Below are 17,986 nucleotides of genomic sequence, written 5' to 3'. Positions count from 1 at the left end.
GAGGAAAGCTGAGCGACAGCCGCGGTGGCGAACCTGCGGAAGCGAATGCGCGGCGGGGAAGGGGCGGGAGGCGCCCGCCCGCCATCCGCGGAACCGGAGGGAGCTCGGGACATCCCAGGGAGCATCCTGGAACGCTGTGTGGGCACCGGGACGTTCCAGGGGGCATCCCGGCATACTCTGTGGGCACCGGGACACGCCGGGGAGCAGCACTGGGACACCCCGGCAGCGATCCCGTAGCTGAACTCTTCGTTTTGTTTTTAAATCTTCCCGCTCGGGAGCGAGGTGTCCGGGCTGCCTCTCCCGAGGCCTGGTAGATGCTTAGGAGCGGGGACAGCTGGAGGAAATGGCTCGTCCTGCAAGTCTTGGCAGACTCGGGTCCTGTTTAACAGAAGTAGCAAATCTTCAAAGAGGCGCTCATTGAATTATTTTTTTAGGATAGGACCCACCATGCTTTTGTCCCGTCACGGACTGCTGCGTGGTTTGTGGCCCAGTGTTGATTTTTTAATATGGGGTTCTGGGCCTTTTCCTTATGTAGTGAAGAGTGGAGGGAAGAGAAAATACATTAGCGGGAGGAAAGGCAGGTTTGTGAACTGTTGTTTAAAAGAAAGGGGCGTATTTCTTGTGTTACCATGTCTGAAGATGCTTTACTGGAAGAGGAGGACATTTGGGAATACAAATCTATTAGGAAGCAAAAGCATCAAGGTAATTCACAGAGTGTCTCTACACCTGTGCAGGAAGTAAGTGATGGCAATGGTAGGCCAAAAAGAAAGAGAAATAGGAAAAAGAAAGTCGTGGAAAAAACTGATACACCGCAGAAAACCAAGCGGAGATCACGGCCAAATCAGGATGTGGATCAATGTAAAGATGACAGTAGTGTGCACTCCCAGGAAAGCGTGAGTAGCCTGACGGAACAGAGCTCACAAAAGGCAAAACCCGTGCATGATGGATACTGTCCCAGCTGCCAGATGCCTTTCTCTTTGCTATTGGTCCAGACACCTCAATGGCACGTTGATGAATGTTTGGATACTCCAGGATCCATTGAAAAAGGTATGAATAGAGTAAAAAAAAAAGCCTTCGAAGAAAAGTTGGAGGTTTCTCACATAATGTTGCTTTAAACTTTGTTTTTCATATTTAGCTCAAAATCTGAGGTAGTAGTTGGTATGATTTTTTAAGTGTTGTTACTGATCAATACTGGTTTTGTAAAAAAATTTTGCTGCTTTGTGGAGAACATGGAAATCTGACATGAAAATCTCATTTCGGAATCTAATCTCAAAACTCTGAGAGTAGTGATAAAAGATTCATGGCTGTTTATCAAGCTCCAGTTTTACTAGTTCACTTAGATTTAAATCTAAGGAAAACTGTTAAAATTACTAAGTCAGTGTCAGAAAAAAACCTTCAGTTACAAGGCTGCTACTTTTGACATCAAGTTTCTTTTTCCTTATGTATAGATTCTGTTATTCTGTATCCGTGTTGTTATGTGATTTGTCCAATTGTCTAAAGACATCTGGAACCTGAAATGTACTAATTTACTTGAAATGTTTGCTCCTGGTCCAGTATGATTTAGAAATTTTATACAGAATTTTACATGAACAGTCTTGTATCATAACACAACACAGTTTTGTTTGGAGTTCTGTACAAGAAGAATAAAACTGACACATTCCAATTTCAAAACTGGCACATACCAAATTATAGTTTCATGGGGAAATACCATATCTGAACAGATTCAGGTATCCAGTTTATGTCCTTAGTATACCTCATAACTTTTGAAAATCAGAAAACATACGTTACCTAAAGCAACTGAAGGCTGCTTTAGGTAATGCAGTCACTTTCCTTTTTACATCTTTGTAACTTTCCTTGAACCTTCTTCTTCAGAACAATGAAATGCTGATCCTTTAATGCTGATTTTGGCAGCGGTTTTAATTTAAGGCAGGTGTGTTAACACCTCACTGCCATCTTTTTCTCCTATAATTAGCAGATGGAAACTACTTCTGATTGATTTATGCACTCACCTTAAAACCCTCAACAATTAAGCTAGCAAACTCTCAACATAAAAAAGCAGGAACAGCCACAGACTTTTTTTCTGGCATCTCAATGCTGAATATTTTTTCATGTAAATAAATACGGGACTTTTTTTTTTTAAATGTTATACATAACCCAGCAGACAATTTGGAATGGAATTTCAGGTTGATTCAGAACTGAGATTTGTTTTGTTTTGAAAAAATTGAGCAGCATTTATTTGCTTATTATTTTTATTTTAAACATTTGGCCTTTTTTGGTGCTAATGCTCTGAGCTTGTTGCTTGCATGTGAGACAATTCTAAACTAGAAGGTATATGATTAAGCTGAGCACAGCATTGAAACAGGCTTAAGTATTCTTGTTGTTAAAGGGCTGTATAATTCAGGCATAGTGCTGTATTAGCTGCAGGAGCTGTTTGGTTTTAGGTTGGAAGCATTCTCATTTCTACCTAGCTCGGGGCGGGAGACCTTGGCAGCTTGAAAATTCCTTTTTAACTTATGCCTTCTGTCCTCCAATAGCTGTATTTATAAGAAAAAGCTCTTAAGTTGTGTGTCACTTGTGATTTTTGTTTTAATATTTATGCCAGCTATATTTGCAAAGATATTAACATTTCATCTCTATTTATCTTTTCATAGAGTGTCCTGATGGTTTGCTGTGTACTTCCACTATTCCATCCCACTACAAGCGTTACAGCCATTTTCTACTTGCAGCAAACAGAGCAGGAGATTATCTTGTAAACTCTTCAGGAAACACTTTGGAGATGCAGATGACATGTTCTACTGCTGCAAAGCCCAGCTGTTTCCCCAGTCATGTAGAAGAAATCTCACAGAATGAGAAACCACCTAATGATACAAAACATGTCCCTAATGATGACTGTGCATTGATGGTACAGAGTTCACTGCAAATGAAGTCTCCAAATATAATCAGTAAAAGTACTTCCTTGTTTGCAGATGTTCAGAAACCTCAACAGACATTTCTGCTTACACAGACCGCAGATAATAGTTGTAAATTTGAATTTTTTGATTTTGCGTCCTCTCAAGAAAGTGAAACAGGAGAAGATCTGTGTAGTCAGAAAGATGCAGGTCAGCCAAGTCTGCTAAAGTCAAAAGCAGACTTCAATGACTGTGAAATTTCTTACTCTCCACTGAGTACATTTGAGGAAAGTGAAGAGGAAGCTGAGGAAGGGGAGGAGAAAGTAGAAGTGTCACAGGATAAATTATTCAAAGTGCAGAACTTGGAAGATGAATCCTCTAGTTCTGAGGAATTTAAAACATTTGATGAGCTCTTACAGAAGAAGCCTCAGTATGAGCATAGCAAAACAGGAAATTTTGTAAATAAAAAAACCCTCTGTGAGGAAGTAAATACATTGAACCACCTGAATCATCAGCAAGGGGTAGTAGCCAGTGGGTCCTCTTTTACTTCTAATTGTGAGGAGGCTGAAGAGCCAGGATTGATTTCCTCTGCTGCCAAAGCAGGTAACACAGAATCAGGAGGTAGTGGTGCCTGTGCTTTGGATTCTGCATACATGAGTTTTGCTGAAGCATCATCACTGCTAGACAGAGAAGATACTGGCTCTCTTCTGACACAGGAGAGTAATGTTTTGAGGGAGCCAAGTAACATTGTAACTAATACAGATAAAGTGACTGCCAATGCAATTGAAGAAACAGCTCACCAGGAGAGTTTGCAGAGAGTAGTGGAGAAAAAAGGAAATCTTAATACACCTGCTGTGTGCTTTCCCAGCCCCAGCTCTAAGTCAGTGGCATCTCTCTCTTTAGCCAACGTGAATGCTAAATTGAGTCCTGCCAAAGAACTCAAACAAATGGATATTGGTGTTTTCTTTGGGTTAAAACCCAAAGCAAAAGAGGAAAGTAAAGGAGAGATGTGTTTGAGTGAGAGAAAGCAGATACCAAGTTCAGTAACTCCCAATGGAAAGAGGCCTAGACAGCAAAAAAGGAAAGCTGAGGGGTCTGTGGAAGATGTAGAAGAAGTTACAGAAAGTTCAGGTAAAAATGAAGCCATGGCAGAAGTAAGTTCTGGTGGCCGACGAAGGTGGAGAAAAAAATTTAAAGAATTACCTACTACAGGTGAAGGACCAAGAAAAAAATACTGCCCTTTCTACAAGAAAATACCAGGTAACTTGCTTTCTGTAGAGGTTAATTAATTTTGGCTAGAGTGTTGTATTTTTTTCCTAATTTTAGGCTTTGGTATGTTTACTCTTGATAACTACTTTCTTGAATTATTTTTAATGTATCCCTTGTTAATATACACTCCTAATTCCTGAATTTAATCTTTTACATTGTTTCATTTGTGCCTGAAAACATGGCTGTCAATAGCAATTACATCCTTAGCACTAAGTTAAAAGAATTGAGTTTAATTTTGCATTTGAAATTCAATTAGAATAAGAAATATGATTTATTACAACTGTGAAAGCAAAGGAAGAAAACCGAGCAGAATAGTTTAGTTCAGGAAAAAGCCAAGAATTTCTCAGAATCTCCTCAAGCAATTACTTAAATTACAGGATGATACTTCATAGCCTCACAGTTCCGTTTACCACTGAAGCACTGTCTTAGTCTTAGGAAGGTGTTTGAAGAAACCAAATAGAAATACACTGGTGATCATAAGTGCCAGGCTGCTGCTTGAAAACTGACTTAAGTCTTTGTGGGGCTACATCAGTGCTGTGAGTGCCATGGGTTCCATGGGCTTAGAAAATGTTGCCAATGTAATAAACTTGAAGAGCAGACTCCTGTGAGTACAGTGCAGTTTCGAAGTTGCTTTGTTATTACCTATGTTATCTTTATTCTGAATTTTGTTACTACATTTGACTGGTTATCTGTGTTGCTAATGGGATGTATTCATCCCCGTGGCCTGGTATAATTCAGCCTCCCTGAAGTTTTGAGTCTGGTATCGCTTAAACACTTGGGGATTTTTTGGCTTGTGATTTTTACTTAGCAGACTGCTGTGGGTTTTTGGGCTTGCAAATACTTGAAGTTCTGGCTGCAAGTAAGTCAAGCTATTTCTAGTTCTCCTAGAGGATATGGGAAATTTGTGTAACAAAATGAAAAATATTTAAGTGCCAGCGGTTGAGTTAGTTCTGTGCACTGTTGGGTAGTTTTAAGAAAGTATAACCCAGTGTAAAAGGACCATTTGTCAGTATATTTGCATTTTAAAAAAATAAATTCGCAGAGATGCACAGGTGTCTTTATGCAACATTTTTATGCTTTCAGTGAGCTGCTTTTTCTATAAAATGGCAAATCAGGCGTGTTTCATCTCAGCAGATATATTCAAAGACCCCAGATTTCTTGCTTAATAATGATGTGGTTGCATGCTTTAAGAGGAGTGTTAACTGTAGAATAATTGAAGAATTGCAGTTTAATTGCAAAATGCATTCTGTTAAACTGCAGTTACCTGTTTCATTTTGTGTTAAGATGTTGGTATTAGATTTCAATCTAACTGAACTTTCAGAATGCCATCTAAATGCAGGTAAATGTGTTCTATTTGCTTAACCACTTGCCATCTGTATAGGATGGCAGCTAACCAACATATTTGGGAGGCCTGTGAAAGCATTTATATGTGGATACTATGTGAAATTTTTATTTTAGTAAGTGAAAATCTCTTTTTGCAACTGTTCACTGATACACAAACCATGTTAATCTTTAAATGGCTCCTTAAACTGTTTGAAGTGTAACTATTACCTTTTAATTGAGAAGAAAGCAAGAAAACAAAAGCAACATCTAATTAGAAACTGGTTCTGAGCTATGGGTGTTCACTGGCTGGCTTCTCTTCCCTTTTTGCTGTAGGAACTGGTTTTACAGTTGATGCCTTCCAGTATGGAGAAATTGAAGGCTGCACAGCTTATTTCCTTACTCATTTTCACTCTGATCACTACTGTGGGCTAACAAAAAACTTCAGGTTTCCAATCTACTGTAATAAGGTAAGGTTTTTCAAGATTGTTAGATATTGTCCATTCTGCATTCAAATGGAATCACTTCTGTAGTGATGAAAGTAAATAGAAGATTGGCGGTTGCATTGTTAGGTCAGTTAGGCACAGTGGTTATGTACAGGGGAATCTACAATTTGCTTGTAAGAAATCCTTACCCTCATATGACTGATGAAGATGACCAGTGAAACTTCCCTGTCTAGATACCATGCAAATAATCAGGTTTAAAAGGATCTCTAGAGGTCATATAGACTGACCCCCTGTACAATGTGGATCTAACTTCAAAATCAGATCAAACTACAGGGAGCCTTTGTCTGCCAAATTTTGAAAACAGGCCAGATTTCACTATGTTTCCTTACAACCTGTTGCAGTGCTTACCCACTCTGAATTTTTTTCCTAGTACACATTTGAAATGCCTGCTTTTGCAACTTGAGATTGTAGTTTGGGGGTTTTTTGTGTGCATCATGAGGAAGAATCTGGCTCCATCTTCTCTATAACTCTATTCAAGTGATGGAAGTCTGAAATTAGATTCTGCTTAAGCCATCTCTTCTCCACATTAAGTGAGTTGTTTTAGCCTGGTCCTCTGTGTCCTGTGTTTCAGGCTGCTGAATGGCCAAGACTACCATTAGCTGTCATATGTCTGACCAGCTCTTTACTTGTAACATGGTTGGACACCTTACTTAATCAACCCATAACCAGAGTTTGCATCAAAAAGAGTGTTTATCGTTTAGTCTGGAAGTTTCCTGGAATGCTTTTGTCCTGTGTTGCCCTTCTAGTAGATGCTGGGGAGACTGCAGTCCTCCATGATAAGATCCAGGGGCCTCTTACCTGGAAACTTGTTCAGTTGTTTAAAGAAGGCTTTACCCACCTCCTTTTCTTGACTTGGCAGTCTGTAATATGTTATTCCCCCTTGTTTTCCTTCTCTCTGATTCCAATCCATAATCTGTTGACAGGTTTTGAAAAGTTTCTTAGGACAGCTTTTTTGAGGCTGCTTTCTAGAGGTGAAATGCTACTGAGAGGCTTGATTATGCCCAGGACCTTATAGTTTCTCTCTAAGCCAGACTGACTGGCTTTGAGAGCTTTTGTTTCTGAAATAAACAGGCGCCTGTTTTAGATTCTTCCTATCCCATTTTAAATCCTTTTCCTTTTTCAGATAACTGGCAATCTGGTGAAGAACAAGCTTCGAGTCCAAGAGGAGTATGTCCACATGCTGCCCATGGACACGGAATGTACAGTGGATGGGATCAAAGTGTTGTTGCTCGATGCCAATCAGTAGGTATCATTGCATTTGCTGTGGAAAATTTGTGTATGTAGAATATTAAAGATAACCAGCTGTACAGATGCAGTTTATGTTTTCATGATCTTTAGGTTTTCAGTGGATCTGAGAAAGTAAGGATGAAAATACCTGACATTCCTGAGGTGGCTTAGTAACGTGCATTTTCACTTCAGAAGTGAATTAGACATGTAGGAGTTAACTCACCTATTTCAAAAGCTATCTTCAAAAATGAAACAGGCTTTTTTGAATTTCAGTTTAACTTTATTTTGTTTTGAGTACATTGTATTAACCACTCTGAGTATGTTGTATTAACCATTCATAGCTCCCTAATTTTATTTTGTTTGGAGTGCATTATATTAGCCACACATAGCTGCATAATTTTTATGCTTGTTGAGGGGTAGAATAATTTTTCTAATGGTCTGGACCCTTTTTTTTTTTTTTGGTGTCTATTTGGGAACATAGTAGATTTGATTATCAGATACCTTAGGCTTCTGTAGCTTCAACTGACAATAGGGAAATCTTGAGCTAAAGAAAAATGTGGTACTTTGGATCCTGTGAGAGACACAACATTTTTAAAACTGAACTTCAAAGAAAAGCCTGTTGAACTTTGGAACAAGACTTCTGGATTCGGTGGTAAAGGGTGAGATTTTTGTCTGTTGCACTGGCACTAACTGGTAATGCTGGATTTAGAGTTCAGTAGCACCAATCCTGTTCTCTTGCCTTTCTGCCTCTTGGTACCTTATTTGGCCATGGGCTAGAGGAAAAGTCCCTTCCCTGCAGTATATATATTGAAATGCAGGACTATGTCACAGCTGGTTTGAATATTACCTAGTGTAGGATTTGTTTGTAGTTGGAAAGATAAGATTCCATGAAGCCCTCTGAGAACCTTTTCTAGGAATGAAGGAAGCTTTGTTGCTTGTGTAGTTTGGACAATTCTCATTTTTCCTGTTTGTCTCTCTGATCCTCTGCTTCCATTTAAAAGGCATATATACCTTAGGTACAAAGATCAGCTTCTTGGAGAGTTCACCAGTTCTGTCATTTTAGCTCTGATTCACGCCAGTTTTTCCTCTTTTGAGATTTCATTTACCCTTTGCAGATGGTTGATACTTAAAGTAGTCCCATTCTGGTTTTCTAGTCTGAGCTCTTGCCCTTCAGGTACCAACTGCAGAAGGTGCAATGGATTTGCTCTTGCCAGTAAGAGAGTTTGTATTCATAATCATGGATTTCTGGATGGAGAATAACATTTAAAATCTGCAAAGAGAATTTAAAAGAAAATACTTCAGCAAGTCCTGCAGGACCAAAGTTGAATCTACAGTAATACAATTCTCTTTCTCCTGAATAAGAATACTGCTTCTCTTTGCTATGCCATTTCCCCTTTGAATCAAGCAGTAGAACCTCAGAGATTGCAACTGAGGCAAGCAGCATCTTTGTCATACCTAGAAGATGGGGCTTGATTGCTTTGCTGCTAAATTAGGCTGCATAGCAGCTGTGATTTAAGGTATGCTGTTCTGCATACCTTCCTGCTGCTGCAGGGTGGTCTTTCTCTTAAGGCATTTTACCAGTACAGAGAGCTGACAGAATTTGTGTGGGGATTGTTTGTTTGTTTCAGTTGTCCAGGTGCAGCAATGATCCTTTTCCGTCTCCCCAGTGGAACTGTTATTCTGCACACGGGAGACTTCAGGGCAGACCCTTCCATGGAACGCTACCCTGCTTTGGTTGGTCAGCAAGTCCACACCCTGTACCTTGATACAACGTAAGTTGTCCTTAAACTGAATTTTTTTTTTTTAGTTTACCCTTACTCTTTTCAGTTTAGTGAGACTTTATAAGAACCAAATAAATTACATTACATTACATTACTGTTTTAACACTTATTTAGTGTTGAATAAAAACAGATATTTATTAAAATTTCATGTATGTGTAGCTTGTTCAACTGTTATGCTGTTACATGAGAGAATGAAAGTGGGTGGTGGAAAAGATGCTGAAGTATTTGCTCAGATGACCATATTATTTACAAGTGGTATCGAATTCTGGCGGTCAGAACTCAATACAGTGTTCAGCTCTAAAACAAGAGCTTCATGGAACATTGGTTTTCTGTGGGTTCAACTCTGTTATGAAAAGAGGTGTGGAGGAATTCAAAGCCAGAAGAAAGCCAAATGGTTGAATCAGTTGTCCGGGTTTTCATTAGACCTTTCTGACTCATGTATATAAAATTGTTTTTCTGTGTGTGATGACTAATGCCCCGTTGCAGACTTGTATTTCTGTTCCATATGTTTCTGTGAATGAATAATGCTTTATGTTATGGTTTCTGTGTATGACAAAAAATAGACATAAAGATGTAATTAGTACGTGATACAAATATCCAGCTTGAAAGAGCATTTGATATTTATAAAGAAGAAATTGTAGAATTCAGTATCAGGGAGTGAATAGTGGTAGAGAAAACACTGGTATGCTCAGTGTAAATTTTGTTGCAGCAATTTCACCTGGGCACCTCAGTGTTTCTAGTAAACTGAAATTCTGAAGAAGAATAATGTCTTTTTCATTTATTGTATGCATGTGGTTTTGAGGGCCTTCTTGATAGTTTCAAATGCCTTTTGTCGTGTAACAAAGTGTTATAATTTGTTTCTCTGCCCCAGGTACTGTAGTCCTGAATACACTTTTCCTGCCCAACAAGAGGTGATCCAGTTTGCTGTCAATATTGCCTTTGAGACAGTGACTCTAAACCCACGTACTCTAGTTGTCTGTGGCACTTACTCCATAGGAAAAGAAAAAGTTTTTTTAGGTATGTAAAAAGTGTGCTGGATCAAATAACCAAATAAATATCTAAGCTAGGGTTAAAAGATCTCTTTCTTGGAGACATAACAGGTCGCTTAGTCTGGATGTTCAGATATTGTGTAAAGAAATTAAATATGTTTAATAATCTTACTGCTATTTTTTTAGATTTCTGGTCGATAAGATTTAACTTTCTAAAAGAAACAGTTTTCTGCCGTGTTTACATACCCTCCCTTCTCCCCCTGAATATACTGGCAGCCAGTTTGGATACTAAATGAGTGAATGTATTTAATTGATTGTGGTGAGAAAATTGCTAAGGGCAAATAAAATAAATAAATGAGCTTTTGTGACATTTTTGTTGTTAATAACTTCATATCATGAAGGAACAGCAAAAAAGTAGTTCTTAGACTTCTATTTTGAATTTTTCCTTTCAGGTTTGTATCATGTATTTTCTTAAATCATAGCATCACCTGCGTTGGAAGGGACCATCAGGTTGCTCAGGCCATATCATAATCAGTTTTAATGAAATCAGTTTTAACAGAGCCTTTGCCAAACCAAAGCACACCTTTTCTGACTTAATGAAAATCTTGTGTTCTATGCTTCACTCAATTATAGCATTAGGAACCAACATGGTTGCCTAAATGTACACTCTAGAGCAGGCAGCTGTGTAGCATTTGTGCTTTTGTGTAAAATCATCAATACAAGACTTACCCTCGCTGAAACTTAGTCTGTCTTTAATGTGGGCTGTTTGTCACATCTTCCAAAAACTGCATGTTTCTGCCATCTTTGGAATAATTACCAGTTCACCTCAGTGATGTTTTACCAAATAAATATGACTTAGAATTTATCAAGGTACTTCTCTTTCCAATTGTCATACAAAATTCTGCTGCTAAAATGTTGGGGGAGAGTTTTTTAACAGCCATTACAGGTTTCTCTTCTTAATTAAAAATTATCTAGTAAAATAATCAGGAATATCTCCAACACGAAAAAAAAAACACCTCTTTTATAATTTTCTTTATCTGATTTCTTCCCAATTATCCTAAAGCAATTGCTGAAGTTCTGGGCTCAAAAGCAAGTATGTCCCGTGATAAGTATAAAACACTGCAGTGCTTGGAGTCAACAGTTGTTAATTCCCTCATCAGTGTGGACTGGAATGGTTCTTTGCTTCATGTTCTTCCCATGATGCAAATTAATTTTAAGGTAAGTTAAGAAAATATTCTGAATATTTCAGTAATATAACCAAAATATTTTGATTAACCTGCTATTAAACTTCTTGTGGCTTCTCCCAACCAGTGCTGTGTTTGGCGCTTTTTAATCTCTTGTCGGATCATATTTATTTAGTGTAGTTTTGACATGTAGCAATACATTGAAAATGAAATGCAATTAAACATTAATAACTTCTCCAAACATGATATGGTGCTTGTACAAGATAAGATGAGGCTTGTTCAAAGACTTGCTCTTTGGAGGCCTTTTTGAAGTAGATTTATGTAATGACTGCAGGATCTGTCCTATTAGCAATTAATATATTGTGACATGGAGTCCCTATTTTCAGCCTTTTACCTGGTCAGATGTAGGAAAAGACTAAAAGGATTTTCTGCATGTGAGTCTCTGTTTTGAGGCAGCCTGTGAACGTGACCAACTTCCAAATCCAGTGTCTGGTAAAAAAGAAACAGGTTCTCTGTTCTTCTCCGTCCAATTTCCCCGCATTTATAGCCATATTTTCATCTTTTAAAAGAATATTCAGTCTCTTTCTCTGCCGATGATTTACATGGGGATAAGGTTCCTTGAAAATCAATGAAGACTCACATAGAAACAAATACATGCACTGTAGGACACCTTGTGTATGCACATGCTTTAGTTTTTCCACACACAGTCTTCTCTACTATTTGTAGTAAAAGCAAGTAAACCATTTTATTTTAAAACATTGTTTCATCTAAGTAGTTTTCAAATGCACATTTTGGTTGAGATTTGAGTGAGTTTTTGTTGTTGAGAGTTTCTGTGGAGATTTCTTAGTTAGGAAGGGTGACTAATTCTTGGATGAGCCTAAATAGACTACAAAATATCAAATGGCATTAAGGTAAAGCAGCAGACTCTAGATTAAAGGTAACCTGTAAGAAAGAGGAAAACAGAGGTTGTTTATGCTTTACAGACTTGGATTCATTTGCCTGTTTTGCTTCAGACCTGCTGTGCCATCTCAAGCAAATCATTCAGAGCAAGATGGTATTTAGCTGCAGGACTAGTCAAGGTCAGAGTTGACCTAAAAAGGAGAAAAAGAGGCTATATGATTTGGATGGGAGCTGCAGGAGATGGAACATAATATCTTAATGTTTTAACTTTGTTCTATAATGTTTTCCATGGTGGGGCAGAAACTGAGTAATGGAAATGTGTATGGATTTATTTTTAATGTGTTGTCTTAACCAGTAATATGTTTTAGTTTCTTCTGGAGATTTCTAGGTTCTTATATGATGCTGCTGTCACCTGTTCCAGCATGTATGGCATACTCACATAGCTGACTTTCAGGGTGTGATTGTACCACAAGGATGTCTAGACAGCTTTACTTCTCAGAGAGAGGCAGTTGTATCATGCAGGGTCACATCTCTGAGAACAGGAGGTTCTAGATGAATCTAAAGCATGACAGAAGCGATGCCTGGACCCTGGAAAGGGCCAGGAAAGATTAAAGGCACAGTGATGTAGTGGATGAGAGTCCTGATCTAAGAGCAGGGCCCTCTGGACTGGGGCTTTGACCTCACTTTGTTGAATGTGGTCTTGTGCTGTCATTAGGGAGGTTGTGTCCATGTAAGCTGGGAGTGCTGTGTAGACTTCCAGAGTGCTAAACATCCAGTGGGGCCAGCAGCTAGATAAGTGCCTGGGTGGAATGTATTATCAGTAAAATGTGAAGAATATTAAATGCTTAAAGATGAGTTCATATGACTGTTTAGCTTGCTTCTGCACGTGAACTCAGCAAAGACAGTATTTTAAAAATAAATTATCTGATCACTTGCAATCCTGTTCTAGTTAAAGAACGGTGAATGATATCATCCTGCTTTTACAGACCATGTAAATGTTGATGCCATCATCTCTAGTTGGATGGCTTTTTGTCTTTTGTTGGATTATACAACATACATTTTTCTTGATTTACTGACTCATTACTGGGAAAGCCAGATTTTTTTTTTTTAGTGATCCTCATCACTAAATAGCAATGGTTTCATTTTCTTCTGGGTCTTTCCTGCCTCTTCTATTTGATCCTCAGCCATACTCAAGAACATAATCCTACTTCTTAATTGGGCTAATTTCCTGCTCATGTAGTTTCAGCTGTGAACCTACAAATCCATGAAATAATGAATAAACTTTTTGTGTTGTTACATTACTGTTGGATTGGGTTGGGTTCTTTATGTTCTTTTGTGTTTTTTTTTTTTTTCTATGTATTGCTCTGGCTTTCTTGAAGAGTTTGTTTATTAGGAGGTGATATCAAACTTTCTTCAGGTGCTATCTTGGTCAAAAAGTGAGATGATATGCTGTACATTCATCTTGTGGATATTCTAAATTAGTAGCATTCACATAAATTTAAAAAAAAATAGAAATTATGTCTAGTGAATTTTGAAGTGAAATATTTATAAAAATAAACCTTTCATTGCTACAATATTGCAAGTGGATTTGATATATAAAAAGAAAATATTTTTAAAAAAAAATCAAAGAGATGTGATTCGTCACTGCAGTATTTGGTTGTACCCCAGTAAAATACAGGGGTTGCTGTATGTGCTGACAAATGGCTGTTCTTGAATAAGCCAGATGAGTTTAAGTGGTCTTAGGGCTGATGGTAAATTAAATATTTAATCATGTTTGAGTCTTTTCCTACCTTATGGAATCTGTTTGTGTATACTGCTGGCTTTAGTGACACTGTAGATAACAGGCTGTCATGGTGATTGAAGGAGGTTGATTTAGCAATGAAATATATTTTCCGTTTTAAAAGGATGAAGATTTAGAACAGTGTTGGCAAAAGCAATAAAAGAAGAGATTGGAATGTGTACTTAAAGGGGACTTGTTATGAATAAACACCGTAGTAATTTGGTTTGGGGAAAATGTGCAACAAACAATTTTTTGTAAGAGTCAGCAATTGAGGCTTCTACCACAGGAATATACAGTGGAGAATTTCAAGAGAACTTGTCTCTGTGGGTCTGTGAACCTCTTTTAGGTTGCTTAGCTCTGCAGTGTCTTGTACTAGGATTGAGGTGAGACTTTCCGAAGTGCCTGTGATCTAAATGCACAAATAATTTTTTATAAGATTGAAATTGCATCCTTAATGTGAATGTTGTACAGTTGATCTATAACAAAATTTGAAAGCAGATTAGCACTGGTTAATATAATAATCATTGTATTTGAAGTACTATATTTAGGTTTCATTAGAGCAAGGGGAACAAATATGTGAATAATTACCTTTAGCTATGTTAATCTTCCCAAAATGAAGTGCGAAGGAGAATTAGATTGCTGTAGTTATACCTTTAATCAAGTGAGGACTGAATACAGTTGCAGTGTATTGAGTCATGGCAGTGAGCCATAATTCCTGTTGCTGAATGAAGTGTGTGCTGTGGTAGGGTTTTGTTAGTCCTTTATGTGCCTTGTTTGATGGATTCTGTATGTTGCTACCGTACATTGTACTGAAGGTGTTTTTACATGTGGCAGTGTCACAGGCAGCTTTCTGCTGCCCTGTTTAATAGTTTTCAAGTGTCTGACATGTTGGTTAGTGTTCTATCAACAGCCCATCTATCCCCCTCTGCCCTTCTCTTTTAATCAATCTTTATTTTGTAATCTTCTTCCTCCTGCTAATAAAAAGTTTATGATTCTGAATTCTATAACCTTACAGGACTTTGAAATGGAGAATGTGCCTTTAAGATTTTTATAGAGGACACATGAAATTGATTTTCTATTTTTAACTTGAAGTCATACCTACTTCACTTTATCCAGGAATAGGATTGTACGTTCCTTATACCTGGAAACTTTTTCAAGTTAATTTTTTTAGAGTGAAAGGATGAGAGGTGGTTTCCTTCCTGTCATGAGTGGAGATTTGGTAAAGCATAGTTTAGTCACGCACTGACTTGCTGCAATTTTTTTGGGTAGCTTAATTAACTCTGAGTGCTTCTGGGTGTAAACAGGCATTGGGATCTCAGTGGCACAAATTAATCAGATGATTTTGCACTGAAGCAGCTTTCACCACATTCTGTCTCCCACTCAGCTGCAAGAGTGCTGACCTCCAGCTTAGAGGGGAAAATTAATGACTTGGGTAGCAAGATTTGTAAGAAGATGTGATTTTACCTTATATATTCTGATCTGTAATGCATAGCTGTCCTTATGCACTTAATTCAGATGAAGCAATTGAGGTCTTCAGGGACAAGTTGGTTTGCAAATGTGAATATGTATCATTAATAATTTCAAGGCAGATGATATTTAAAATTAAAAAGATAATAGCACATGAAAATAAAATGTAGTCTGAAGTCTCTCCATCATGAAATCTCCAATCTTTAGTCTAATTAGCTATTTATTGGTTTTAAGTATATGCTATTTTTTTTCACAGGGCTTGCAAGATCACTTGAATAAGTTTTCTGAGAATTTTGATCAAGTTCTGGCTTTCAAACCTACTGGGTGGACCTACTCTGATTCATGTCTTTCTCTGACGGATATCAAACCTCAGACAAGAGGAAACATCACCATATATGGTATAAGAGTGGCAAAGATTTAACTTTGTGTGGATGCTTTTCATATTTTTTATTCTGGAAAATCTTACTGTTTTTTGTAACCACTACTTTTTCTGGTAACTCATCGAGAAACTGAACAGGTCTCTCCAGGAGAGATCTGTGAACTGAGTAATCAAGAACAGCATAAATGCAGATTTTTGCATACATTTTGCACCTCTCCTCCTCATGCAAATAAAGGCTTTCATCTGATACATGTAGAGACTGCAGGAATGGAGTCTTGGCCTGACTGATGCTGGTGGCAGTGCAGTTCCAGAGCCAAGATTTCATTCCATGTCTTACTTGTTTCTGACAGACTGGGTCTTCCTCTTCCTCTCGGTTTTTATTGGTGGGTGGAGCTGAATCTCTTAATTTTCATTTAACCAGGTGATTGATATTGCTCAGTTTGCACTGATGAGTGACTTGGTGACTTAATCCAAGGTAATTTTCCTAGAAGGAAAGTTGGGGGGTTTTGTTTTACCTTAGCTATAAACTTTAGATCCCAAATAAAAATTCAAAAAAACTTCTCTAAAGTATTTCTTAGCTGGAAAGTTTGCAAAGTGCTTTAGGAAGAAGCTAAGTAGACTGACTTAGTAGACTGTGATTTTTTTTTCATTTCAGGGATTCCTTACAGTGAACACAGCAGTTACCTGGAAATGAAGCGTTTTGTTCAATGGTTGAAGCCACAGAAAATCATCCCCACTGTAAATATTGGTGACTGGAGAGCCAGAAGCTTGATGGAAAACCATTTTAGAGACTGGATGACTGAGGGCAGTGGGCATAAATAAATATAAGGAAGAATGTGTAGTTCAAAGGAGGTCGGCTGGAGTGGGAATTTTGAGTTCCTGCAAGTTTTATTTATCTTCTTTTTCCACAGAGCTTTCTTTAGGGAGGACTAAACTGCTATTCTCTGAGGAAAGCTGAATTTGGAAAAAGAAAAAAAGGCACCTTGCTTTCTTGTGTATCCACTACTTTTTCCCTCCTGTAACTTGAATTTTATGCAAGTGCATATTTCAGGTTATTTTTGTCTTACATATTTTTCCCCATTCTTAATTTTTCTCAGATTATCGAGTTGTGCAGATATGTAATGCTGGGGATGAAACAGTCTCCAGGCTAATAATTTCTGAACATAAGTTATTGTAATGAAAGAGACAATGCTGAGCTTATGTCACATGCTGTCAACTCAGGCTTCAGAGAAGCTTGTTTCATGAGGCAGAACTGGCTATTGTGATTTAAATCTTGTAAACAAAACTTACCTTATGAGAAAGGATTGACTTGGGCTCTTGTAACATATGTGCTTCAGAAAATGGTTTTTATAAAAGACATTGCTACTTACATTCTGCTCAGGATTTTTTTCTTTTTTAATTATCTTTTTTTAAAATAAAGAATATACATGGTGCCTGTGTGTTCTTTCTGAGCAAAATACATTTCTCTTCAGTACTGTAGCTGCTAACCTAAGAAACCTGTCTCCACTGTCTTTGGTGAAGGTGCTGTTTATGTTGCTTGTCTAAGGTTGCTCCCGTGTCCTGGTAGTGCCAGTTCAAAGCTCAGAAGAGGTTCCTTGCTGTGTAGTCCCCATTTGACTTTGTAGGGCTGTATATGTACAAGTTTGTCACTTGAATGCTGGAAAACCGAGAAAGGCAGACACAGTACTGGCATCTGAAAGGTAAACTTCACTTGGCATTTTTTCCCGTGAATCCTACCGGATTATCAGCGCCGCTTTTTCTGTATCTGCTTGGTATTTATGATACTGAAGTATGTGGTTGCATGCAGGCACACTACTCAAGTTTAAAGCACTAAAATAAAAAGAATTCCTAACTTCCAGGGTTGAATCACATGTAAAAATCATCCCTCAACCCCTCAGAGTAGCTCGTCTGAAATCTTCAGTGCCGTTTTGTGTTGCGAAAACATTTTTTTTTAATGACCAATGTAAGTATAAACAGATCCCCCTCTGTAACATGAAGTCACTTATTTTATTTGTCCTATGAGAGAAATAACTGTGAGAAACTGATGGAAAAAAGATTCTTTGTACTGAAAGAATTGTGAATCAGTATTTTGCTGACATATACCATTGTAAATGCTTCAGTTTAAATTTTAAATAGTTAAAAGGAATCTGAAGCTTTGTTTTACCTCATGCATTATGCTAGCTAGCTATCAAAAGAATTAGTAACTGTCTTGGACAGCAGTGCTCATTCCTAGAATTCCACTCCTTTTCAGAGGTGTATGAAAAAGTATCTTTTATGGCTCTTGCAAATATCAAAC

General features: G+C 37.8%; 1 protein-coding gene across 1 annotated transcript; it reads left to right on the top strand.

Annotated features, from left to right (window-relative positions):
* Positions 1–78: 78 nt before the first annotated feature.
* On the top strand, positions 79–17,123 carry DCLRE1A (DNA cross-link repair 1A). Its single transcript, XM_027648083.1, has 9 exons — positions 79–1,047; positions 2,652–4,148; positions 5,814–5,947; positions 7,107–7,225; positions 8,839–8,982; positions 9,863–10,008; positions 11,044–11,198; positions 15,568–15,709; positions 16,346–17,123. The coding sequence occupies exons 1-9, from the start codon at positions 630–632 to the stop codon at positions 16,510–16,512; spliced, it is 2,922 nt and encodes a 973-aa protein (XP_027503884.1). The 5' UTR covers positions 79–629; the 3' UTR covers positions 16,513–17,123.
* The last annotated feature ends 863 nt before the right edge of the window (positions 17,124–17,986 follow it).

This window comes from Corapipo altera, unplaced genomic scaffold (assembly GCF_003945725.1).
Source record: "Corapipo altera isolate COAL_440 unplaced genomic scaffold, ASM394572v1 56, whole genome shotgun sequence".
Classification (NCBI taxonomy): Eukaryota; Metazoa; Chordata; class Aves; order Passeriformes; family Pipridae; genus Corapipo; species Corapipo altera.
The sequence above is the reverse complement of the archived record's forward strand: the minus strand, read 5'-3'. Positions and strand labels throughout refer to the sequence as shown.

What these genes read in the sequence shown, in the direction of transcription:
- DCLRE1A (XM_027648083.1), top strand. Translation starts at nt 630, where the DNA reads ATGTCTGAAGATGCTTTACTGGAAGAGGAGGACATTTGGGAATACAAA. An exon ending in ACCCTGTACCTTGATACAAC is followed by an intron (nt 8,983 to 9,862) that starts GTAAGTTGTCCT and finishes TCTCTGCCCCAG; the next exon opens with GTACTGTAGTCCTGAATACA. An exon ending in AGGAAACATCACCATATATG is followed by an intron (nt 15,710 to 16,345) that starts GTATAAGAGTGG and finishes TTTTCATTTCAG; the next exon opens with GGATTCCTTACAGTGAACAC.